This window comes from Mixophyes fleayi, chromosome 5 (assembly GCF_038048845.1).
Source record: "Mixophyes fleayi isolate aMixFle1 chromosome 5, aMixFle1.hap1, whole genome shotgun sequence".
NCBI classification, from domain to species: Eukaryota; Metazoa; Chordata; class Amphibia; order Anura; family Limnodynastidae; genus Mixophyes; species Mixophyes fleayi.
In genome coordinates, this window is record NC_134406.1 from 112,985,060 (window position 1) to 113,012,684 (window position 27,625).

General features: G+C 39.9%; 1 protein-coding gene and 1 long non-coding RNA gene across 4 annotated transcripts in view; one reads left to right on the top strand and one right to left on the bottom strand.

The window, feature by feature from the left end:
* The window catches only part of LOC142158602 (uncharacterized), a 46,060-nt gene extending 37,794 nt beyond the window's left edge, over window positions 1–8,266 (bottom strand). The window contains exon 1 of one of the 3 annotated variants that reach the window (XR_012692801.1): window positions 8,071–8,266. This is a non-coding gene — a long non-coding RNA (uncharacterized LOC142158602). Of the gene's footprint in view, window positions 1–5,892; window positions 6,423–8,070 lie in introns of those variants that run through there. The other 2 variants (XR_012692800.1, XR_012692802.1) reach the window with 2 other exon arrangements.
* Window positions 8,267–8,342: 76 nt separating this feature from the next.
* Window positions 8,343–19,720, top strand: DAP (death associated protein). Its single transcript, XM_075212710.1, has 4 exons — window positions 8,343–8,524; window positions 14,538–14,643; window positions 17,719–17,761; window positions 19,403–19,720. The coding sequence occupies exons 1-4, from the start codon at window positions 8,470–8,472 to the stop codon at window positions 19,520–19,522; spliced, it is 324 nt and encodes a 107-aa protein (XP_075068811.1). The 5' UTR covers window positions 8,343–8,469; the 3' UTR covers window positions 19,523–19,720.
* The last annotated feature ends 7,905 nt before the right edge of the window (window positions 19,721–27,625 follow it).

Genomic DNA, 27,625 nt, shown 5'->3' on the forward strand with positions numbered 1-27,625 from the left:
TTTTAATATATACAAATGATAAAAAATTCCATTATCTGACAAAAAGAGTGCTCCTTTCAGTACTATTCCTTCTTTTTTTCTCTTCTATGTATGAAAGTTCCTAAACAGTACTGGAGCACCTCCCCGAATTATATTGGATAATAATCATACCTAGTGATACATAAGGGGTTTATAGCCCGGTGCTGAGTACAACCCAAAGATACTCAACTATACCCATACTTGTCTCTAGATAATCAGAGCCCAACCTCAATCATCAACGACTGAGCTCAAGCAGTGGATGAGTGTCAGTTGCCTTATATTGAAACCTGATAAATCAGAGGTTCTCACGATGGGAACTCACCATCAAATTACAAGATTGCAGCTGGGCCAACTAAGTGGGTTTAAGCTTGGGGATTCTGAGATGCCAAACTGTTATCATGCACAGAATCTGGTGTTGTCCTTCATTGTGGCTTGATACTTAATCAGCCATGATCAAATCTTCATTCAAAATCAATTTGACGATCTTCCTACACTCAAACATTCATTTGTGTCCTCATTCTTGAACCACTGCAATGCACTCTACCTGAGTCTCTCAGAACAAGAATGCACTGCTTGCAGCAGGTACAAAATGCAGCAGCCAGGCTGTTAATTAACCGTCCACATCTGCTCTCCATTCCCTTTGCTGGCTGCCTATAAGATAGTGAATCTATTTCAAGATTAGCTTATTGACTTTCAAAGTCCTACATAATCAGGGCCATAGCTTTTGATTTACTAGACTCCCATTCGCTTTAAGCAGATAAAGGACTACTAACCATACCTAGAATGTCCTGTACTTCATATGGGGCTCTTACTCTTTGGAACACGCTGCCTTGCACAGTTCAAGAGGCCTTCACTCTAGAGATTTTTAAAAAATACTCAAGCTTTACCTCTTTACTCAAACATTTTATTAATTCACCTCTACTTTCATAATATCAAAATGCTTAGCTCTCCATTTAATCTTTTATATTTTTATTCCGAATCGTGTGTTTTTATTCTGCAAATTTAAAGTGCCACATCAAAAGCCCAAAAGTCCAACCCCCTACCACTTTAAACCCATCCTATTCATAAAATTAAACTTTTCTGTTTTACTCCTAAAATATTGCTGTTTTGCCTCATTTTATGGCTTAAATTCTTTATGAGACTGAGGGGCCTTTTTTTAAAATTGGCATGAGTACATCTGACTATGTGCTTGGATATAGACCTCTCAGATTTTGCTGAGCACAGCAAAGTACTCCCCTAAAGGTAGTTCCCCTCCATCACTTAATTCTAATTTTAGTAGTGATGGGTAGTTCACGAATGATTAGTTCAAATGAACTAATCTTCAAAGTGAACTAAATCATTTAGTTCACAGCTATGACAAAGATTAGTTCACCAGGAACTAAAACAAGTGGGAGGAGTTAGAGATAAAGCAGAGCAGCTCCAGCAGCCTCACTCACTGTCTCATTCACACTGGCTCTTTTGTTTCTATTCAGCTCTCATTTAATACTCATGAGTCAGTACCTCTAAACTGCCATAGGTGGCACTGCTGTGCTCAGACATTGTGTGAGACTGTGGAGCTGATCACTGACTGAGTCATGAGTCATTCTCCTCGCTCAGGAGTTCAATAGTTCATCTAGTTCATTTCACTCAGTGACTCATACGAGTCTTCAAATCATTTCACTCTTCAAATCATTCCACTCTTTCGAATCTTTCCACTCTTTCAAATCTTTTCAATCATTCAGCTCATGAGTCACAGGATACATTCTCTTCCCTGACAGCTCAAGACACAGTGCACTGCTGAGTGCTGCATGTTATATACTGTAGTTCTGTTTACTCCACCATATATATACAGGGGAGATGTATTAAACCTTCAAGAGAGATAAAGTGGAAGCGTTGCCCATAGCAACTAATCAGTTTATGTCATTTTATAGACTCTGGTAGATAAATGACAGAAGCTGATTAGTCATAATTGCCAACATTATGTTGGTTACGTCTGGGAGTTCCTGGAGCGGGGTATTGGCGTAGGGGGCAGGGCTTCATGAATTGTGCCATTTTGGCCCGCCCCCAGTGACTTGATGCCTACTTGGGGTCTTTTTATAGCTGTAAAAATTCCCCCCCTAAGGTTTGATACATCTCCCCTATATCCTGATTGCACTGATCTCAATTTTAAAAGCAAAAAAGTGACACTTTATAATACTCTGAATTTGGGTCTTTTTCATTTGCATTGTCACTCACCGGACCGTGAGTGCCTCTGCGCTGGTGCGTGGTTCTCTAGCCTTCCTGCCGGCGTCTGTCCTGAGCCGCGGCCGTCCGCCATCTTGATGGACTGCGCATGCGCAACATCCAAGAACTCTTATGACCTTTGCTTTTAATCTAATTGGTGGATCAGGCACCTCTCCCTATTTAAGGCACCTGTGCTCATTACATCGTTGCCTGATCTTGAGTCTCAGTCCCTGTGAGTCTCTGAAGGTGTCTCCTGTGTCCTGCTTGTGTCTTCAGTTTCCTGCTGATTACCTGCTCTACTCATCGGTGGTTCCCATACCTGCTACTGACTCCTGTGTCCTGCTTGTGTCTTCAGCTTCCTGCTGATTATCTGCTCTACTCATTGGTGGATCCCATACCCACTTCTGACTTCTGTATCCTGCTCGTGTCCTCAGCTGTCTGTTGGATTACCTGCCCCGCTCATCAGCGGTTCTCATACCCGCTACTGACTCATGTATCCTGCTCGTGTCCTCAGCTGTCTGTTGGATTACCTGCTCTGCTCACCTGCGGTTCCCATACCCGCTTCAGCCAATCAGCGCTCCTGCTGTGCCTGCATATCCTCGTGGACAAGCTTCTCTACTCATCAGCGGTATGCTTACTTGTTATTGACTATCAACTGTTACCTTGCATATCCGCTTAGGACAAGCTTCTCTACTCAGCAGCGGTATCCATACCCGCTATAGACTATTAGCTATAACGCTGCATATCTGTCACGATCTGTCCTCAGCTTATGCTCTACATGCTGCTTTGCATGGCAGCTCCTGCCTTTTTGTCCTATTATTGTTTTGTATTGGCAGTACCTCCACTCACCAGAGGTGCTGCTATTGTGTGCATTAGGGGTTAACCCTCCTGTTCACCAATCATTCTATGCACCTGGGTGTGGTCCATTTAAACCTGTTTCCCCCAGCTCACATTGCTGGTTATTGTTGTCCCATCCTGTGATGTCCTTTCCTGTTGTCCAATCCTGATGTAATTTCCTGTTGTCCTTACCTGATTGTTTCTGGACATTCATGCTACTTTCTGCATCAGCTGGAACCTGGTATTTATCACTGCTCCTTATTACCTGTTGTTAATACCTCTCTGCAAATAAACACAGAGTGTTTTCACCAAATTCGTGACTCCTAGCTGTACTTCTGTTTGAGATCTGTGACAATATCTGTTTGGAGCAAGTTCCTCTGTGCTTTCATTGTATTCATACAATTATTGACTCTATTCATTCCTCCACTTATCCTCACCTGGACAAGTCCTCACCTCCTCGCAGTGGTACAACTTGCTATCCGCAGACCACTGACTCTCCCATTACCTTCCTTCACCTGCTCACGTCCACCCGGCTCTCCGTGGTTGAAACCTGCCTTCCACTATAGCTGCAAGTCGCTGACTCATCTACCAGTATAGCTGCAAGTCACTGACTATCATCAATTCCATTGGCATCCTCTCTCCATCTGCTGTTATATACGTTCCACTATTCACCCTACTGCCAGAGGACCGCTGTGCAAACTCCGCCCCTCTGGTAAGCACAGTCAACTGGTGAATCCTGGGCAGAACTCCTAGTGCCCGTGACAGTAAGATCAGGCCATGACAGACCCAGGATCGGAACCAACAGCTAAAGAGATGCTGCAGTACCTGGTTACTCGGATTGAACAACAAGATGTTCGACAGCAACAGTTGTTCCAATGTTGTCAGGCTTTAGCCTCCCAAGGAATCCCTGAGCAAAATGTAGCAGCTACTGTTGACTCTCCAGTACCTCCTTCTTCTCCCCCAGTGCCATCTCAGGTGTCTACTGCTTCCACGCTACACCTGCCTACTCCTTCTAAGTATGATGGAGACCCCAAAACCTGTAGGGGTTTTCTTAACCAATGTTCCATTCATTTTGAACTCCAACCACATAACTTTTCTACTCATCGTTCCAAAGTGGCCTATCTCATCTCTTTGTTTTCTGGACAGGCTCTCGCATGGGCCTCCCCTCTGTTGGAAAGAAATGACCCCTTATTGGAGGATAGTGCCATGTTTATTTCTACGTTTCGAAGAATTTTTGACGAACCTGGTCGTGTTATCTCTGCGGCTACCAGTATTCTCCGGCTACGCCAAGGATCTCGGTCTGTAGCTCAGTATGTCATCCAATTTCGGATTCTTGCCTCCGAGCTCCAATGGAACACTGAGGCGCTGAAAGCTGCCTTCTGGCAGGGGCTTGCCGACAAGATCAAAGACGCACTGACCTCACAAGAGTTACCTTCCTCCTTGGACGATTTGATTTCTCTATGCCATCATGTAGACATGAGGTTTCGTGAGAGAGATTCCGAGAGAGTAATTTCTTCCAAAGCGCCTGTTCGCTCAGTATCCCAAGTTTGTCATCTTCCACCTCCAGTAGAACCCATGGAGGTAGGACGCTCTAAACTAACATCTGAAGAGAGGGAGCGACGAGTGAAGAATAGACTCTGTATCTATTGCGCTGACTCTACTCACATGCTGAACTCATGCCCTAGAAGGTCGGGAAATGCCAGGCCCTAACCAGTTCTGGAGAGGTAAGGTTAGGGTCCCTGGAGTCCTCTCCAAATTCTATGGATGCTAAAATCTGTGCTTTTGATGTTACTGTTTCCTTTGCCACCAAATCGTTTTTGTCTCAAGCACTTCTGGATTCTGGAGCTGCTGGAAACTTTATATCTAGTTCTCTAGTGAATCAATGGTCCCTACCAGTGATTCCTTTAAAAGCACCTGTAGCGGTCACCGCTATCGATGGTTCACGCATAATTAATTAAGGACCGCTGTGCAAACTCCGCCCCTCTGGTAAGCACAGTCAACTGGTGAATCCTGGGCAAAACTCCTAGTGCCCATGACATGCATATTATGGAAATAATAATGAAAATGTAATTAACTTTGCAGAGCTCAACATGTCACTACTAGTTTTTGTATAAGTGATTGCCCTTTTTAAAATATTAAAAATGATCTGACATATTAAACTTATCTGATCATTTTAACAGGACTATAACTCATCTAATGAGATGTGGTATATATGCCTACAGTATGTGTAATAGACTAGATCTATGTCTCCAATCACTTCTCTCAGCAGTGTTCCAGAGCCAGTGATCTAACTGAGCTAACTGAACTAAATGAACTACTGAGTCAAATGAGTGAAATGAACTACTGAGTGAACTGAGTCAAATGAACTACTGAGTGAAATGAACTACTGAGTCAAATGAGTGAAATGAACTGATCTTTTGAACTAATCTTTTGTGTGAACTAGATCAGAATGAACTAATCTTCAAAATGAACTAGATTTCCCATCACTACATTTTAATAATGTCACTCTGCAAAATAAAACCTCAGACATGCACTGCTCTCCAAAGCTAAGCCCAACTCCTCATATCAACTGGTGCAAATTGTAGCCGTGTAATTTCTATAATAAATGTAAATCTTATCCGGTACTAAAATAGACTGCTCAGACTAGGTACCAACGCTGGGGATCTGCACCCCAAAAAAGTATATATAAACAACCACAAAATTGCGATGGTATAGCCAGTCTGCCGTAAAAGTACTTGTGCACACAAAGATTATTAAATTGATTTATTAAAACAATATATAAACCACATAAATTGGTCGCATAAAATTGGTATTAAAATTTAAACCACATGTTACCATGTAAACTTGCATCAGTGCCACATGGGACAAATCTCAAAGTAGGTGCACCTACAAAAATAGTCCAAATATGTTTTTGTATTATTCACGTATTGTGCAATCCAGCTAGTTCCAGCCACATACTCCTGTACTGAATATATAATCGCAAAAAGGGGTCTCCACCAACCAAGATATTCTCACTTAGCATAAGTCACTGCAGTATGAAACTGTAGTTGTTGTTTCAGAGAATAACCACAACACTGTATAGCGGATCTCATATAATTCTGTATAGATGAAGGTATAAAGTCTCTTACCAGATCCCTGGCGATGTAGTAAAAAGAGACCAATACTTGCAAATGATTGTGGATCCTATGGTTGAGTATTTTCCTCGTTCTTAATCCAGAGAGCCAGAGCTCCGTAGTGTGCTCTCACTGTTCCACGCTGAAGTTGTCTTGGAAAACAACTTCATACTCCTTTTTCAAAGAAATCGCAACGGAGGTTCAACAGGTGCGCACCACAGTGACGTCGGCTGCACGCTGAGAGCAAGCGTTTTCCACTGCGATCAGCGTGGAACAGTGAGAGCACACTACGGAGCTCTGGCTCTCTGGATTAAATAGTGCCATATAGTGCCATCATATTACGCAGTAAGAGAGAGAATACTTAGATTGTACGCTCCTCTGAGCAGGGCCATCTCTCCTCCTGTTTCCACCACTTCTAACTCTGCTCTCCAGCTACTTTGCCCTCCTCACCCCTCTGGGGGTCTCCCTGTCTTCCGCGCCCTCCTTTTGGGCCACGTCATTTGCGGATACTCCCCCCACCCTCACTAGCTGTGCATTGAGCTTACTGAGTTACTGTGCTTTATGTTTACTGTACTGTGCTGTCTCACCTTGTATTGTAATTCGTTATTGTCCCTGTACGGCGCCACAGACACCTTGTGGCGCCCTATAAATAAAAATTAATAATAATAATAATAATAATAATACTTAATCATTCACATCAACTTCTGCCCATTAAAGCATAGAGTCTAAGGGGTCTATTTATCATTGGTGGGCAGTGGTCTGCTGTAGCTAACATTATGTGTCGCCGCATAACGTTATACAAAATGGAAATACCACCGGTATTTATGAAATCTGACTTCTCTCCATTACACTGAGAAAATCCCCCTACTCTGTATTAGAGGATGGGGGTTTCACACTGCTCTTAATACAACACAGGACTGGAGCTGATCTTCGGTCCTTATTGCTATGCACACTTTACTGTATGACTAATTCTGTGGCACAGATATTATCTACGATTGGGATAAAAAAAAAATGAAATACAATTTTGCTTGCCTTTACAAGTATTCAACTTTATTATTATTTTTTATGTGACAAGTGTCACTTAAGTATGTCTTTCCAATGGCTTAGTCCACACTTGCTTGCAAACATGTAATTATACCCAGCACTAACTCCACTTTCCTATATGTCATCAACTCCTTTGAAGAAATAAATATAATCCGATGACTAGGTTACTTTATGGATATCACAACAGTTTAGGTTCTACACTTGCCTACTCTTCCGGAATCACCGGGAAGCTCCCGAATTTCGGGGAGTCCTCCCGGAAGAGTAGGCAAACCTTCCGGATCCTAAAAAATGCCGAAGTTCACGGCATTGAGTCTCGGGGGCAGGGCTTAATTGCGTCATTAAGCATCACTCCCGCTATTCAATTATAGTGGGGGCGGAGCTATGGTGGTTCAAAGACGTCACCACGCCCTCTACTACCCGTCACATGACCTGTCCTCCCGGAGGACTGAGTCACAAGGTTGGCAAGTGTGGCTCTACCTTACTGCAAGTGTTAAATATGATTTTTTTGCTAAGGCCTCATGAAGCCTTTGCTCAGCCATTTTTGTAACTAGCATAGATATTTTAGCTGCTTAAAAGAGGTTATTCATTTTCTGCTGTAATGCAGTTTTGCAAGTCCCCTTACTAAGGGGTCTGCAATCTAACCCAATTTAATCAAGCGGAGGAAAGTTTTTTAAAAACTTTTAAAAACTATGGGGCCCACACGACTTTTGTTTACACTGTGTATGTGACCACGTTTAAATATTCAGTATATCTTATTAATTCAGATAGATCTAATACTGAGTTTAAAGTAATAGAATTTAGAGAAATAACATCTATATTTTTAATGTTATAGAAGAACCAGATGATGTCAACGTACAGGATAGTGTGTACTGAGCCCCTTTCATGTCACGTCGGAAAAGTTGTCTTCTTCCTCTTCCGCTTTAGCTGTGTATTGCAACCGTGGGAGTGACTGGACTTGAAAGCTACTGAAAACAGGATCGCCAACGTGTACATACAGGTCTGTGGATTACGAATGTATAACTGCTCACTGTCAATAAAGCAAAAAAAAAAAAAAAAAAACTACTGCAATAGCCACGTCGACGTTGTCATGAGCACCATGTGGTATGGGCGGGTATTTGTGGTATAAGACGGTGAAATGGAAAGAGGGAGGAAAATAAAAGTTGGGCGGAGATTATATGACCGCAGATGTGGTCCAGTTTAAGTTGCGTTACATTGCTTTGTAATAAAAGCGGAACGTCTTACATTAAAGAAAGACATGTCTTCTCCTCCCAAAGAAAAAACGGACACCAAAGCTGGTCATCTTCCTGCCGGTATTGGCCACATTTACTTTACAATTACGTTGGTTGTATTTTACTGCGTAGAAAGTGGGAGAATATTCACAGGCCAAGGCAGGACGTTTAATAGTGCCATATGGTATAAACAGCTGTGTAGAGTCAGTAGATGCATTTGCAAAACCCTTTCAATTTATGAAATTTAAACGGAAAATTAAAATAATGTTACTATGTTATGCATTATATTCAATAGATACAATATTTAGCCTAATTGCTAATTACAGTTGTTAATTTCTGCACTTGATGGGCTAAATAGGTGAAAACTTAATAGTTTTAATCATTAGAACCATTGACTCGAAGCACAGCATTTGTACAGGTTTGAAATTTAAATCCCTTCTATTGGTCAGGTACCATTGTATTGCTTAGTGTAAAGAGTAATTGCTATAGTTCAGTGCAGAATTAGTGACAGGAGCAGCAAAAGTTGAAGCAGGAATAAGGAAAGACCATTTACTGTACATGTGTGAACATATGGTGAGTTGCATTCAGATAACCATGCTTGTTACTAATTCTAAACAGATTTGGCTGACCTAACTGGTGGGACACACCATTAAAAAGGATTGTAACCACAGTTATTGTTCATCTATTACAAATTTGCTAATTTAATTTCTGAAAAATTGAGCTTCAGAAAAAAATTAAATAAAATGTCTTGTAAACCTTTTCTTCTGTTGCATGTTTTTATTGCTGCTTTTGAGAACAGCATATGTGTGCAAGTTCTGGTATCAATGGTCCCTGTACCCACAGTATTTTCATATTGTTTTAATTGCATTTGCTTCCAAAAAGAATGTGATGTAAGAAAATGCTTACAATGCAGGGGTTCAAACAAGCTCTTACTCAGGAAAATTGTGTATAAATTTCTCAATTAATACTGACATGTTTCTTTATAGCTGCCCACATTCAGTAACAAGTCATTTACATAGAAGAGGGCAAATCCTTCTCAATAACTTGTTAGTGAAATATTTCAATCCTTTATTGCCGTTAGCATAACATTTTCTTGTTCTCTAAATATGCACTTAGATCTACCATCCCCCTTTATTGGACTTTGACATCAAATATTTGCTTTGGTAAATAATTTTTTTTTTTTTTTTTTTTTTTAGTAAGACTTTATTTTCTTATCTTGTTCATCCATTACTTAAGCTAATGTAAATTAGATTCCAGAACTATGTATTTGTATTAAATTCTACTTGGTTTGCAAGACCTGTCTTTCTTAATAAAATATGAAATGTTTTACTTTTAGGCTTGCCAGTCAGCTGCGGATTAAAATTATTAGTTTATCAAGGGAAGCAGTTTACCTCCGCTCGTACTCTTCAGTTCTTTTGTTTGCATTAGATACTTGCAACCTCCAAGATAATCATAAAAGAACAAGCAAAAACATTAAATATTTGATCTTTAAGTATTCAAATACTGCTGGTATGTTAGAGGCAGAAGAACATTACAAAGTATTCAATGTGACCATCCCAAATAATAATTGCTATTTTCCATTCATCCCCTTTCTTTATCCATATTAAATTATAAGATACCTGTAAATTGAGTGGTAATTACTGAAGCTCCACAGATGTGTTCAAATTTTTTAGATATCAAAGGAAGCAGCTACCTGTTTTTGATGGTGATTTTATTGAGACCTCCGCAGACAACACTGTCTGATTGTATGGTCATTCTCAAGAAACCCAAATTCTGCATTGACAGGATGAGATTTTCAGTGGAACCTCTAGGTTTTCCTCCAATATAAATGCCATCACCTTGCTTTTGGTAATGGATAGCTGATATACTCTTCCCCCATGTGGTATGGCAGAGTCTAAGCACAAAATATATCATGGTACTTTAAATAATACGTATTCTAGATAGAGATTAATTTCATTAATGTCAGAGGGGAATTGGGAGCATATTTCTCCATGCATAAGGTGAGGCAAGAGGCCCCTTAGGAAAGAGTTTGTTCAGCAGCATACACCTGTTTAAGACTGGAACTCTGAAGTCATGGCAGGCCAATAAGTAATGTGTTAAGGGTTTTAGATATGAAACGGAAGGAAAATGTAACGAATGTAAAATGCATTCTTGAATGGTTTTAAACTGAGTAGTGTCTCTAGGGATGAGACTCTTGATTAATAGTACTACAAACCACATTTTTTTTCAAAGGTTCTATGGGTATTAAAAATTAGCAAAAGATGGCATTCAATAAAGTTTCCAGTTTGTCCAGGTAGAAAATCAAGTTTTCAAAGAGTCTGGAATGTACAATTTGCATAGATTCTTCAGTGCAGTTGTTTTTACTTGAACCTCCTCTTGGTTATGTTCTCGAAGATCCACTTTAATGCACCAGTTTATCAAATCCTCAAGTCACAAGATGACAACTTGTCCTTAATGTGTCCTGAAACACCTTGCTAGAAACTAGCAACTAAAGCCCCCTTGTTCTATAACTATTATAAGGTTTGGTTCTGAACATATGCGGCATATTGACAACAGTCATGGTTCTTTGTCTGAAAAGCAATTACTGGCAGATATAGAGAAGACAATTCTTCTACCTTTTATAAGGGTCATTTTTTTTCCCCTAGTAAAGTGCTTGCCCGGATAACAAGAAAGATATGACCGCTAGATCATAGTTTGAAATTAATTGAGCATTGGTTAAGAGCTTCTCCAGGTCTGTAACTCATCAGAATAAAAAGGGGATGGAGAATTGGCCAGATACCTAAGGTGTATAATATGAGAAAGCATAGTTGCCATTTGTCCATAATTTAAGAGACTTGTTTCTGGAAATTTGTGGTCTTTGAAATGTCTTTCTTTGTCAGTACTGAGTAACTGAACAGCACAATAAAATGCCTTTTGAATCCCCATACATTCTTTTTCTATTTTATTTTTAGTGTTTTAATGAGTTGATGATTATTTACATAAAAAGCATGGAATAGTGAAATTCCATAAACTCCTGTTAATAAGGATTGCAGTGTTCCACGGTTCAGAGACCGTGTCACCTGTGATTTGCTTAGATGCCATGGTTCAGCTGTAAACTATGAAAACTAATTTAAAATGTTGGCAACTGTGCGAAATTAAAGCCAATTCCTATTCCCAGAAATGTATACTCTCTCATATGCATATCAGTCAGATGTATTCAGTTTCTAAATATTAATGCTAATGTATAATAGACCAATGCTAAACTAGGGTAAAATAATCAATGACAAACTACTGTTTATCTCAAAGCTTTAATGTTTATTCAGCCACTTTTTGTATTTATAAAATGGACACACTGGTTCAATTATATTTATTTAAAGACAAATTTGTTTTCTACTTAAAAAATCAACCACATATTAAATATAATGGGTATCTTTGAGAAATTGCATATGCCCCCTCCCTGATTTCCAAGATTAATGACTATTGCATTTTGTATTTATTTTTAATGAAAGGTCACCGTGGTAGAAAGTTGGGATATGTTGCCGCAGCCTTTTGTTTGTTCCAGTAAAAACTACATCCCTCTGGGTATCATACACAGCATTAGAGACAGAACACACTTCTGAGCTAGTGTGAGTGTGGACTAAGGCTGCTTTCAAGACATTATACAACCTTTGCCTGCTCCTGTTCTAGATGTGCTATGTCAAGCATCCATCCCTGTTTTTGAGCCTCAAAGGCAGGAATTAATTATACCACTTTCATACTGCCGCCCTGGCAATATCCCGGGTTGTTAACCCGGGATATTGCCGGGGCACAGGGCAGTTATAGATAAGAAGAATCCCGGGTCGGCGGGTTCATACTGCACCTGCCCGACCCGGGTTTTAGAAAAAAAAAAAGTGAAAAAAAAGATTTTAATTACTAAAAAATACAAAACAAATGTGTACTTAACTTATTTTCAGCCAGCGGTGTCTCCGGTGCGTTGCCGGCTGTCAGGGGGACCTCTGGGTACTAAAATGACATCATTTCTAGTCCATTAGAAATGACGTCATTTTAGTACCCAGAGGTCCCCCTGACAGCCGGCAACGCACCGGAGACACCGCTGGCTGAAAATAAGTTAAGTACACATTTGTTTTGTATTTTTTAGTAATTAAAATCTTTTTTTTTTTTTTACAGTATGAATGGTGAGACCCGGGAATTACACGGGTTGCACCATTCATACTGCAGGCGAGTGGGGTCCAACACGGGAATTACCCCTCGCAAAATCCCGGGTCTAAGTCCCGGGATTTTAGACCCGGGATTTTGTGGTTGCACTATTCATACTGCACCAAGACCCGGGTTTTTCAGCGTGCCTCTGCAAAAACCCGGGTTTTTGGTGCAGTATGAATGGGGTATAAGAGATGACTTGTGCATACCTTGCAGGAACGGTGATGAGAAAGTACAAGATTTCTCTTATTTTATTGTCTTAATGATTAAAATAAACTTTTTACAGATGAATGCTTAATTTTAAAATGGGAAAATATATATATATATATATATATATTACACACACACACACACACACACGTTAACCCGTGCATGATACTCATGCATTCTAGTCAAATCAAGCTACTTAAGGTGTTAAAAAGGTTCTTGTCATGCATTTGGGCCATAGCCCAGGCCTCAACTACTCACCACTGTCACCCCCGGCAACCACCAACCACTCCCAACTGTCACTTCTCCTTCAAGAAATATATATATATTTTTTTTAAATCTTTATAAACACTTTTAACAAATAACAAATTAAATTAACAAATTAAAAACATCTTAGTATACCAAATTTCAGCCCTTTCTGAATTTTTTTCCCCACACACACTAAGAATTTAGTAGGTCAGTGTATAACTCCGCCCAGCAGGTGGCGCTGCAGCTTGGTTTTATTTTTTCCACACACACAGACAGACTAACACACGCCACTAGACATTTATATTATAAATACAAGTTAACCCCTTGCATGATACTCATGCATTCTAGTCAAATCAAGCTACTTAAGTTGTTAAAAAGGTTCTTGTCATGCATTTGGGCCATAGCCCAGGCCTCCTCAGGGGAAGAGCGTTACTTCCCGACGTAAGCGCCCTTTTTTAACGTGGTTTTGTCCACATGTCACCACCTCATCATTCTTCTCCATCACCTAATCTTTCATTTTCATCGCTATGTCTATCCAGACACAGGAATCTCTCTCAGCGGTCCTGAGTATCACACTCCTCTCACTCTGTCACCCCCGGCAACCACCAACTACTCCCAACTGTCACTTCTCCTTCAAGAAATATATATATATTTTTTTAAAATCTTTATAAACACTTTTAACAATTAACAAATTAAATTAACAAATTAAAAACATCTTAGTATACCAAATTTCAGCCCTTTCTAAAAAAAAAATTCCACACACACTAAGAATTTAGTAGGTCAGTGTATAACTCCGCCCAGCAGGTGGCGCTGCAGCTTTGTTTTATTTTTAACACACACAGACAGACTAACACACACCGCTAAGCATTTATATTATAGATTATATATAATTTATTGCTCACAAATCTGGTCTAATCAGTCAAAGTTTTCTCTCCAAACTCGTAGCTGCTGACACAGATTCAGGTCAACGTGTACTAATCTATGCCTGGTGGAGGACAACCTTAAGTGTCTTTATATGAAATATATGGGCATTTACTTTTATTCGATTAATCATTTTCAAATATCTTGATATTTTGGATGTAGTAGCCGGCACATCTAGATTTCCTGAAATTGTGGTGCGATTTGCCCAAATGAGCTGTCAAATAAGTCTCATTGAGGGAAACTTTCTAAAATAAAGGGGATTAATTGGCTTAAATGAACTGCTGGAAGAGTTACACTGACATTTACTGTCAATTAAAAAAAACAAAAAAAAAACAATGAGTAATTGTATTAAGATGCAGTCATAGAAAACTTCTGATAGTGGGTTCAGAGGCAAACTGAGTTAGGCTCATGGATTAAAATATAGATTTTGATAGAGACCCCAGATTGAGGAGTTTTTGTTTCTTAAACTCCAAGTACTTAATACATTTTTTTAGTGTGTTTGTACCATATATTCAATTTGCCCATTGTATGGTTTTTTTAGTGAAAGCTGGAGGTATGAGAATTGTGCAGAAACATCCACACACACCTCATGTAGAAGCCAAAGAAGATAAAGATCAGGAGGAAGAGAACTGGGAAAGTGGTATCGTGTAAGTATTAAGGCTCTGCCACATGGACATCTTGTTACTAGTGGGTACCCAAGTAACCTTTGAGAAATTTTCTCATTAACACCAACATTCAATAACGTTTTGTAGTTCGCCCATCCTTAGCATTGGTCCCCTCCAGGTACCCCTGGTTAGTTGGTACCAGGGAAAATGTTGAAGAAAAAGTGCCCCTTTATATTATTAAATCTACTGTGCTCTATTCATACTAGTATGAAATCTATTGTGCCCCGCTCTTATCTTTACTAAATCTAATTTTCCCAGTTTTATCAATAAATAATTGTGCTTGTGAATTCTAAGTAATAAGTAATTTTTTTTCCTTTTGGTTTTTTTTGTAGTATACTCGTAAAATGCTTACCTTCCATCTCCTGGATATTGATCCGATGTAAAAAAAATAAAATAATCTCATTAGTACGCAACTGCTCTTACTGACTCCCATCGCATATTAGTTAAACTTTGGCCAGTCCACCTATAGATGGACAGCCGTCGGGAGCAGTCTCTCATTGTGACTGAGAATGGCTTAAATGTAAGCACAACACATATTATTAATGTTACAACAAACTGTTGTAAAGAGCCTTGGAGAGTAAATCTTATATTTTATTTTTTTTGTTCAAACCATATCCCATAAGTAAACTTGTTGATCCACATGTGTCATTAAGGCACAAAATATGACCCTCTATTATTATTATTAATCCTAATTTCCTAATATCCTTATTTTTCCCCATTTAGAAAATAACCCTTAGAAACTTTTTTACAATTTATGCACTGAAGTCTAAATTCACACTGGACTGTGTTTCATACCCAAAATGTGGATTCCATTTGCTGGTTGTGTGTATTTATCCTCAGCCAATGTCAAATTTGTTGCTAAACAAGCGTAAGGAATTTAGTAAAATTTGCAGGTATCTGGACAAAAAACCCCAAAACAATCCATCGACAGGCATTTATCAAAACCTGTCATCCCAATGAAAACTTCAAAAGAAGATAAATGAGAAACATTTTAAATGCATTCTTTACCATCAAATCCATACTACCAGATCTGCAGTCTATTTTTTAAAAGATTGCATAAGATAAATAATATAATCTATCATTAACCTCAGTAATTAAGTGGTGATCCATGTAAGACTGGTAATGGCTTATTCTGAATGTCTGTGTGTTTTTCAGGTGCCAGGCCCATTTGTATCAACTTAAAGGAACACTATCACCAAAAAGTATTTTTAGACTTGGCAGGGAGTATGCAACATTTTGAATTTTCTGGTGGTAGGAGCCAGTCTTAAATTAAATACTAGTAGAATTTACTCTTTGAAAGGGATTTAGAACCCAAATAACATGATGACAGAAGGTTGATTTCTTATTTCGCTTGAATGTGTGTTTGCCTCCTAAGCCGCTTTTTGGCGACACTGACAAGTGACCATTGCTTTGCCATTTACAATATGGAATGTTGTAATATCAAAACACAGTGGACCTCATTTACAAAGAACACTGGATGCTTTCCACTAATTGTTGTAGTTTTACACAGGGGCACCTGTATGGTCAGTAAGTACACATGTACTTTCTGGTCTTTGGAGATGCCTTTGCAAACTAGAAGTCTGCATCTGTTTGGGGGTGGGGGGATGAAAAAAATCTATAGAAGAGCACAATAGAAAATTGTAAACCCCAAAGTCTAACATCCTACCATGTTGCTCTTTCTGCAGTTAAAGAAAAAAAAAATGAAATACTGGAAGCACACTGCTATAAGTAGAGATGTCTAAAATGATTCTTTAATTACATGTGGGAGTTATCCCTACCCTATATCACATGTAATACTAACACAGATATAAACAATGCATCAAATAATTTTTGCATAACCGTAAATAAAACCTACATAACAACAATCATGCTGTACTAAAAATAACACATTATGCTCTTAAATCTATATTAAAATGAAAACATGCCGGCACGTGTGTGCAGGGCCGTAACTAGGGCTGTGCGACAGGGGCAACTGCCCAGGGCGCAACGCTGAAGAGGGGCGCAATTTAGGAATATTTTCAATTAATTTGGTTAAAATTGAGGGCTAGGGGGGCGGCATTTGTCTTTCTCGCCCAGGGCGCTAAAATTCTAAGTCACGGCTCTGCGTGTGTGAAACACGTATGTTATGTGACGTGACCCAAGACAGCTAGTAACAGCATTAGAATCTTCTTTCGAATAATACTAGTAAAAATCCTGAATGTACCACATCAATATAAGTAGCTAGAAATATAGATTTAAAAGCATAATGTGTAATTTTTAGTACAACATGATTGTTATATATATTTTTTTTATGTAAGGATGTGCAATAAACTATTTTATATGTTTACATGATTGTAAGTGTTACATTTGTGATTTAGGGTGAGGATAAGTCCCAGCACTGTACTTTTTTTTTTTTTCTCCCCTTTTCATTGTTTTGCATTTTGGGGAGTTCACATTCCCCCAAATAGCAGCGGGAGTTTGCCCAGGTTTTTATATTGTATGATAAAATGTATTTAAGTACCTACATTTATTTTCTAGAATATTACATTTAACCCTATGGTGCACCAGTTGAGGCTGTGTGTTTGAAACTAATTGTCTAAATGCTTTAAAATAAACTATAAAGTGCAACGTGCAAAAAAAAAATGACATAAAATGTCATTCTAGAATCACCAAAAGACTTGTAATACCCCTGGTTATAGCAGTAATTAAGATATGAAGTAAATGCCCAATTATTCAATGTGTTTTAATAAATCGCACTATGCTACAAAATTATAAGGATGCCAGACCCTCCAACATGACCCCTTGCACTTTGTATAAAATCATCATCATTTAGTTATATAGCCCCACTATATTTCTTCTACCTTAATTTACTTTAAATTGAGTATTTTAAGACTTTTTCACTGTCTTGCACTTCTTTGGAAATTAAACCAGTCTATTCAAAAACTTAAAATGCAGGTTGACTGTATCTTAAAGTCCAAATGGTGTGATTTCAATGTGTTGTACACTATATGTAATGCATTTTTAATTAAAAAATTTTCCTTAAAATTTTTTTTTTTTTTTCTTTCTTTTCCTTTTTAGTCAAGCCAAACCACCACTGATCATCTCTGGTGCTGTAACACGGGTAAGAACTTTTAAAATTCTGTAAATCTAAGGGGAAAATTCAATTGGCGGCGATGTTCCTCAGAACATTGTGGCTACACATTTTTTACCGGTAGTACAGTAAAAAATAGCGCTCATTTCTGTAATAAATAAAAAAAAATTATCCGCACACTACGGCCACTGTGGAGGCACCTCGCGTAGGTTTTGTTTTTTTTCTTGCAATTCAAGTACCCCTATAAGTATACATTTTTGGTGAACTGGAATAACATGGTCCTTTTTTGGTTTGCTTTTATGTGGATTATTTTATTGCGATTACAGAATGCACAATGTTTTCACACTTTGAATTAATTCATAATAACGAATAAATCTAGCTGCACTTGCGTCAACTCATGGCTACAAATGGACTGCACTTTCTCCTTAATTTCAGTAATAAGTTACAATACATTTAATAAGAAGAAAAAAGAACCTGTCTGTGATAATATACAAGCAGGCATTTTAAACAAGTGTTACAAGCTATAACAAAATATCTGACAATAAGTAAGTAGCTGGGGGCTGCAGGTGATGGCTCGGGGGGCTACATAAGGGCCACTTGTTTTCTTGCAGTTCTTGCAACATTCTTAATTAGAGATCCCCAGTATAAATTAGGGGGACAACTGCATTGTGCGAAATTGGTGTCAGTCAGGTTTCTGCCCCAAATACAGAATGTCTATGTTTTAGGTACTCCAGTGGCTTTTTGTATTTCTTACTGTGTTTCTTTGAGTGTCTTCTAATGTCATTAAAGTGAATGTATCCCTTGTTGAAATCTGTTTATATAGTACTAGTAAAAGTGAGTCGATCATTGCCCATAGCATAACTCAAGTACCATAAGTTTAAACTGTGTATGTATGCAGGGGGAATGGAGAAGTAAAGAGGAGGGGGAGTACAAGTAATGTGGGTGTGTGTGTGAGGTCTATCCAGGCTGGTTATACATTCTGTATTAAAAAATATTGTAATGTTTACTTAACCTGTTTTATTTGTGTTTATGGAGCTACAAGTTGCTTAACTGCACTACCACCTATGATCTAGAGGTTACTGAACTGCTGATTCCCCTAGCTATTCTATGCAGCTGTGTTTCTCAGGGCTTGGTGTAGTGCACGAAACGTGGGGCTTGTTTTGAAGTTATTGGATGAAGGAGGGAATGGAAGGCAGCTGTTTTTACAGAGCCCAGAGGAGTGCAGTAAAATTTTGATGCTAAATGTTAGTGCAGTTTTAAGAAACTGTTGTTGACGTGGGGTTTTCTCTCCCAGGCCTTCATATCCCTTGTCGCATGTAGTCATAGTGTGTATTTTATAGCCAAATAATGTGACTACCTGAATAGAAAAGTCGGTAAGCACTTTTGACAGTGAAATGATGAGACTGCTTGAATACCTTTCACTCTCTCTTCCCTCTACCTTTATAATAAATGTCAGTGGAAATTAGTTTTTGGGTAAGAACAGCTTCTACATTACTTAGGTTGTTAATGTATTATAATATTTACAGAGGTTTAAAATTTTAGGACAAGGGTGGATATTTACATCTTGAAATAGGCATTATAAGGAAAAGCTACACAGGGCAGCAAAAAGGATAAAATTGGCCCCTATAGAAATAGCAAATTTGTAATTGCATCAATTTCCATTCTCCACAGGGTGACAAAGACTTTCCTCCAGCTGCTGCTCAAGTAGCTCATCAGAAACCACATCCAGCTGTTGAGAAGTTGCCTACTACACAGCATGTCAAACAGCACATTCATCAGCCTCGCAAGTAAAGAACCAGTTTGACTGAGGAAAAAACAAACAAAAACATTATCCTGAAAATAGTAATTTTGTCTGCTCTGACTTGTCTCTAAGTTTAACAGAGTTCCTAATGTGTATAATGGACTTCATGTTAATCAAAACAAATCACAGTTGAATCCTTACATTGTACTATTTTAAGCCATAATAACAATAAATATTTTTATCATTTACTGGCATTGTTAAATGTTATGTAAGAAACTGATAATAGAACTAATCAAGGAAATGTACATCCTATCACCAATATTTGTACACTAACCTAAAGTAGGTGCATATTTATTTAGAGTTTTGCCCTATTATAATCTGTCACCGCGATGATGACAAATGATTTTTCGGCCACAATTAATCAAAAAAATCATCCTACCTTAAAACTCCTGTTCTCTCCAGTCACTATGGCAACGTTGCTTTAATATCATAATAAAACAAATTAACTCTACTTGGAAAACTGGTTAGAGAATAGGGAACAGAGAGTTGTGATAAATGGAACATTTTCTAATTGGTCAAAAGTCTTAAGTGCAGTACCTCAAGGTTCCGTGCTGGGGCCACTCCTTTTTAATATATTTATTATTGACCTTGGTGATGGTTTAGAGAGTAAAGTTTCTATTTCTGCAGATGACACTAAACTCTGTAAGGTAATAAAATCAGAGCAAGATGTAGTTTCTCTACAGAGGGACTTAAATAAACTGGATGATTGGGTGGCCAAATGGAATATGAGGTCTAACATAGATAAATGTAAGGTTATGCATATAGGGATCAAAAACAAGAACGCAATCTATAAATTAAATGGAATTAATTTAGGAGAATCTATAATGGAAAAGGATTTGGGAGTGCTCGTACACAGTAGACTTAGCAATAGTGCTCAATGTCAAGCAGCAGCTGCAAGGGCAAACAAAGAATGGAATGCATAAAAAGGGGCATAGATGCAAGGGAAGACAGTGTAATTTTGCCACTGTATAAATCGTTGGTAAGACCTCATCTTGAATATGCAGTACAGTTCTGGGCACCACTCTATAAAAAAGTTGGAACTAGAAAGGGTTCAGAGACGGGCGACAAAATTGATAAAGGGTATCGAGTCATTAAGTTATGAGGAAAGTTTAACCAGTTTAGGCATGTTTTCTTTAGAAAAGAGGCTTCTAAGGGGAGATATGAATACTATGTACAAATACATTAAGGGTCAATACAGAGAACTTTCATGGGAACTTTTTACCCCAAGGACTATACACAGGACACTCGGTCACCCCCTAAGGTTAGAGGAGAGGAAATTTCACAACCAGCAAAGGAAGGGGTTCTTTACAGTAAGGACAGTCAAGATATGGAATTCACTGCCAGGGAAGGTTGTGATGGCAGATTCAATAGATATGTTTAAGAAAGGGTTAGACAAATTTTTAGCGGAAAAGTGTATCCAGGGATACGACCGTTAATTAAAATGTAGGATAGTAGTGGATATAGGGGGAAAATAGGACTGCAATATTAAGTCTGGGGGGATTTTCACAATTGAATCAGATTGCGGTTGCTTACTCTGGATCAATTTCAAATATAAGTGCAGGATTGCAGGAGATCCAAAATAGATTGAACTTGATGGACTGGTGTCTTTTTTTTTTTTTATTTATTTTTTTATTTATGCATGTGCTACTATTTGCCCATATCCTGCTTTTTGGAACAGCCCCTTACAATACTGCTTGTATGTATATAATTTTATATATTTTTAAATCATGAGGATGAACTTTTTTTTTACAGGTGACCCTTTTGTGTGTTGAATTTTATGAGGGATTCTCCTATAAATAAACTTGCATCAAATAAGCTTGGAATTTAATGTAAAGAATATTACTGCTTCTTACCTGCCCCTCCTAAGCATTCTTTGAGAAAAGAAAATATTTCTCCCTGAAGTACAGAGGTTCTATAGCCGCCCATTAGGTAGAGAATGCCCCTGTAGATGCACCCATTGCACCTGTTAAATCTCAAAATGCTTTTGCATTTGATGCAATACAAGGTACATGAGTGCATGCAGCCCACATTTAGCTAGATTGTGTAGGTCATGAAACTATTTTTCTCCAAAAATATGTACTACCTAGAATAATCAATGAACAATATCTGTTATCTATCTCTATCATGTCTCAACTTCTTCTCTGAGTAATGAAAGTTTCATTTAGTGATTTATTATTTTGTCTCCAGAACCTCTGTAGTATAAGTCGCAACAATATGTTATGTTGATTTAAGTGTCCTGGCAGAACAGGCTCTTTAGAGAGGTGTAAAGCACCAGCTATATAATTTTTCTACTTTTGCTTATTGATTCTATAGAATAACATTCTCCACTGTATTTGTTCATTCACATTTCACAAAATCTGTAGTTTATGTATAGAGTGTGGATGATGGTGTGATTCGGGTACGACTGGTAACACTTAAGGCTAAATTCCTCTGAGCAAAACATGAGATGTTGAAGTCAAATGCAGAATGAGCTGAATATTTTCGCTCATCTGTGCATTGATAAATGCTCAGTAATGCATTTAGTTCCAAATTTTTCCCCCATCCTTCTGTATTCATCAAATTCTCATTGTCTGATCATTTTTGACTACTAATCAGGTGATTTTTCTGCTCAAAGACTGCAGTTTTTAAAATGGATATTTGAAAATAAGAGATATAATACTTATTTGCCCCTTAGACAGAAAGGTAGTCTTGTTATGCTTTATTATTTCTTTACTATATTGAGATGTGTTGTCAACCAACTTCTGCACGAACAAATGGGTGCCTTGATCACATGCAGCCTTTTGATAGGAGTGAGAGTCTGAGCATTCTCTATAACTTTGTTTTGTGATTCACTATATTTGTGTTAGGCTAACGGTCTGATTACCATCTCACAGAACAAGATGGCGGAAGTCTTCACCTATAGCAGCCGCCTTTCCCTTAGAGCTTGATATGCTCACCGGTACTCAGATGCCCCCAGGACTTAACTCTAGGCATAGTGTGAGTTTGTAATACAGGCCTGTAGCGGCAGGCCAGGAGGCTAGATAGAAGGCAGCGGATAGTCAGACGGTAGCCGAGGTCAAGGGTCACTGGCAAGCAGAGTAGTCCATAAACACGCCAAAGGGTCAGGGTCACGGGCAAACGGGCAGTCCAAAGTACAGGCAGGGGTCATACACAGAAAATCCAACAGGCAGAGTATCCACAGGACAGGATCCACAACAGACAGCAGGTCAGCAAACTGGGTCAGAAGCGCTATAACCGGCTGGGAGGCTAAGCCCTCCCTGCTTTAAATACACAGACCAACCAATCAGGGCTCAGCCCTGTAATCATACACATGCCAAGAATAATGCCACTAATAGCCCTATTAATCAGCCCACAGGCGCATGCGCCCGGCTGTACTATATGCCGGGGCGCGCTGTTAAACCTATATGGCAAGGCAACGGCTGGACCATCTGCAGGAAGTGACGTCCCGGTCGTCAAGGAGACGGCCGGGACGCCAGGCGGGGCCAGAGCTGAATCGCGGCGGTGCCCTTGGCCTCTGCGGCTCCTAACAATTTGACTAATTTCTAAAGTGCAAAGCACATGGTTATTAAGCCTTCTTTAACATGCTGCAATATCTTCAGTGATACTGAGAAATAAGCCTAACATTGCAACATATATAGCACCAAAACAAGCCAGAAGATCAAATTATTCGCAGACACAGTCAAATGGATCATAATCCACATAGAACACATCTAGATATCAAGGTTGAGTTGACATCTCGCAGGCCTTATCAGGACTGTTGATAGATCTGGTTAAACTGTGACCACTATTCTCCCTGGGACAGTCCTTCACTTAAGACCAAATGCGTTTGATTGAAACCAGAAGAAAAAGAACCAAGAACCTCATTCAAACCACCATTCCCACTCTGCACTTTGATCTGGAGAATAACCCAGACACACTGTGGAGTGTATTACTTGTGTGCCAATGACAGAATGTGTACTTTAGGTTTGAATTCCACCAAGCGATCATATTGATTACATCCACAGAACTAAATAGAAGAACTGCACACATACAATACTATCAACCTAATGAAGGCACCACATGCTACTGGCAAAATTGAGGATAACTGGTGCATCCCTACAAGGACAATAGAGACTACTATAGAATGATTCAGGAAAAAAAAATTATATAGTCTTGCTACGATGCCTTTATTAACTACGTACAGAGCTAGTAGTTCAAAATCTGAATGCAAGCCAAGAGAGACATTTTACAAAGGGTTATAAAGGGCAAACTGCTTCATTATTATAGCATGTATTAACTTACAATAGAGCACTCCAGATAAACATATTGGCATTGTTAGGAACTCCCAAGTCAGTACAGTGAAACTCGGGAACTACTCAGAAAGCCAGGTGTTCGCTGGAGCCCCTAGTGGTGGGGACAGACTGGGCTGCGGGCCGACCGAGGGTCGAGAAACGTATACTGACTTAAAGGAGTTCCCAGGAGTGGAGTGATTGGTGGACAGTAGTATAAGAAGAATCCTAGGTCAAAAGGTCACAGGCACAGATGCAATATCCAAGGGCAAGCGAAGGGTCAAACTCACAGGCAGAGAAGCAAAAATCCGAATTCCAGGCAAAAGGTCAGAAGAGAAGGGTCACAGGTCCAATAACAAGCAGGGGTCAAAACACGGGTAGTCAAATCCAAGATAGCAGGTACCAAAATGGATAGCACAAGCAGGCAGCAGAACTGAGGACAGAACACTATAACCGGCAGTGAGGCTGCAGACCTCACTGCCCTAAATACCACCAACCACCAATCAGAGCCTAGCTCTGAGTCTCACACAGCCCCCATGATAATTGCATTAATCAGCCCACAGGCTGTGTTAATTTACGCGCATGCGCCCGGCCACTAGTACCGCCGGGACGCAGCGCTATATTATCAGCGTCGGACCGCTGCCTTGGCAACGGCCGACCAGGAAGTGGAAGTGACGTCCCGGTCGTCAAGGTGATGGCCGGGACGCTAGCAGGACCAGGAGACGAGCCGCGGCGGCTCGTAACAGGCATATTGTCTAATAATTGGTTTAATCATAATACATACATGGTAATCATGTAAAATGCTACATAAAATCTTCTCTTTAGAATATTCTCTTGAGAATATTCACACCATTATACATCTTATATGGAATGAGAAAAAAAAACTACGGTACTCATCAGAATCTCATAACTTTGTCGCAAAAACCGTCTCCACTTCAAGGTTGAGATCCTGATGTTGCTCAAAACTCAACCTTGCAATTTTTAAACACATTTACGGACACCATTTTCTTTTTCTAGCAATTCAGCTTCCATTTAGTATTCAATAAACTCTTGGGTACAACATTTCGCACCACCACGAACACATATCTAGGCAACCAAGTTACAACTATGACAAGTATCCTAACAACCATCAAAAAACTCCCTAAAACCAAAGTGTTGACCCAAGGTACTTATATTACAGCAATTACCCCGCTTTTCTCTTTTCCTTTCTCTCTCCATGACAAATCACCCCGTGAAACCACCAACCATGCTCACCACCACTGAGCTACACAATCCTCCAAACTGCAGGAACAATACAGGACCCAGAACTCGGCTACTTGGCTCATGTGCAACCGTTGCGTGTATAACAGACCCACTTACTTTTCTTTTAGTAAAATCTGTTTCTTTTTTTTGACAGGACCACCAAATTTGGTGGCAACTGCCTATTTGGCCACATTTTCTCCACATTGGTTAAATGCGTTCGGATACATGTGATGGAGTCTTTTTTAGTACTATGTATAACCTGTTAGGAACCCCTCCAGCCGGCACAACACAACATGGAATCTACTCTGCCAGTCAGGTGTTCACTGGAGCCCCTGATGGTGGGGACAGACTGGGCTGCAGACCGACAGAGGGCCGTGAAGTGTGTACCGGCTGGGGAGAACCCAGGCAAGCAGAGTCAGGTCCATGCAGAGGTCAAGGGCCGGAAGCAAACAGCGGTATCAGTAAACAAGCTGGAGTCAGGGGTCACAGGCGGATAGCAGAAACGGTAAACAGGCCAGGGATCAGGGTCACAGGATACACAAGCGGAGTCAGTTCAAAGCTAAAGGTCATACACAGTGAATCAGAAGTGGTCTCAGAAGACTAGAGCAGGAACAAGCAGGTCAGCAGACTGGAGCACAGAAGCTATAATCGGCAATGAGGCAGCAGACCTCATTGCCTTAAGTACTAATGGCCACCAATCAGAGCCTAGCTCTGAATTTAGATACAGCCCCCTGCCTAGCTAATGAGCAGGATAATCAGCCCGCAGGCTAGAATCTACAATGAGCGCATGCGCCCGGCTTCCTCATCGCCGGGACGCAGCGCTGAGGCGTCTGCCCGTTGCCCCGGCAACGGCCGGGTCATGTCCGGAAATGACGTACCGGTCGCCATAGCGACGGCCGGGACGCAGGTGAGTGAGTCGCGGCGGCTGGGCACCGCCGCGGCTCGTAACATAACCTAGTGCAAACATTGTAAGTTTTTTGTTTTTTTTTTCATAGCTACCCTGATTGAACCTATGAATTTTATCCCAGGGTTCCTCTTCCAAACTCGCTCCCATGTCTATTTTTCTGGCTGATTCATGGATTTCTGATTATCGCGACTGTTATAACAAGTCTGGAGTTGAAACAAACAAAGGCACTCCAGTCCAATAAATTTTAAAAAAAAATCTTATTGGTAACCTTAAAGGAATTATGTATTCACTGCTTTACATTCACTAGGCCTATAACAGCGTAATATTTAAAACAAAAATAAGAAAAGTAACAAATAGAGAGAAATAAATTGCTCTGTTAAAATTTTAATCAGAAACTCCACTGGGGGCCAGAATACAATCATGGGCAAAGGTTTTGAGAATGACACAAATATTATTTTTCACAAAGTCTGCAACCTCAGTTTTTATGATGGCAATTTGCATATACTACAGAATGTCATGAAGAGTGATCAGATGAATTGCAATTAATTTCAAAGTCCTTCTTTGCCATGACAATGAACTTTTTCCCAAAAACAACATTTCCACTGCATTTCAGACTGGAAGCTTTACAAGGAGGATGGTGCTTGAAATCATTGTTATTTCTCTGTTAACCATGGTTACCTGCTGTGAGGACACCGGGGTTATTACCAAAGCTCTCTAGATACCCGGTCCTCTAGGTTCACAGGTCACACAGGTAAGGAGACAGGAAAGAAATAATAATCCCTTTTATTAAACAAAGTGCACACACTTAGTAAAATACAACAGTGCTCCCCAAGGAGAAACTTGTTCCCCCCGCCAAATATATCAAGTGTCAGAAAATCACCAGTGCAAGTAAAACTCCCCAACAAAATCCCCAGCAGGTTACCTCCAAGCACAGAGTCCTAGCAGGCCCAAACTCCTGGTAATAAAATCCACAGCTGACAATCCAAGTGGGCCAGGGTTTCTGATCCTTAAGGTGGGTCTGTGTATCTTGCTGATCCCAGCCGCTCGGCCAACTCTCCACCAGCTTGGTGGGACCCTGGGTATCAGTCTCCCTATGGATGTAGGCTCACCAATTCCCCAGAATCTGCGAGTGTCTCCCGATGGAGTGGTAACAGAATCAGTCCTAGAGGTACACTGTCCGATCTCTGTCAAGAAGCTCCTGCCTCAAGCATTCCTTTAAGGCCCTGCGAGAATACGGTTACTCTCTAACAGGTCCTTGCTGTCTCCAGATTCTCCAACAACACCCCCCATCCCCCAGACAGCTCCTTTTTGGTCCCTTCTCACCACCCCCCCCCACTCACTGTCCTCTTGTGATTGGTGGTGTGAAGAGTTTGGGTGGTAACCGGGGTGGAAATAGTGCATGACATCAGTGGTCACCCCTTGCTGTGATGGTGCCATTCAGACTGTGTTGCAGACTTGCTAGAACAATAGTTAGCAAACAGGGAGAGACCCCCTACTGATTTTAGATAAGGTCCTGACCCTCCTTTTTTTAACCCGTTCCACTACTTTTTGATGTCACAGGGTCCACAGCTGATTCACACTTCCTGTGAGCTGCCTCTCCCCTCCCTCTCTGGACACCACAGTAATAACAGATCTGGCCACCGGGCGGCATTTAATAACAGAGTGGGCCATGGTTG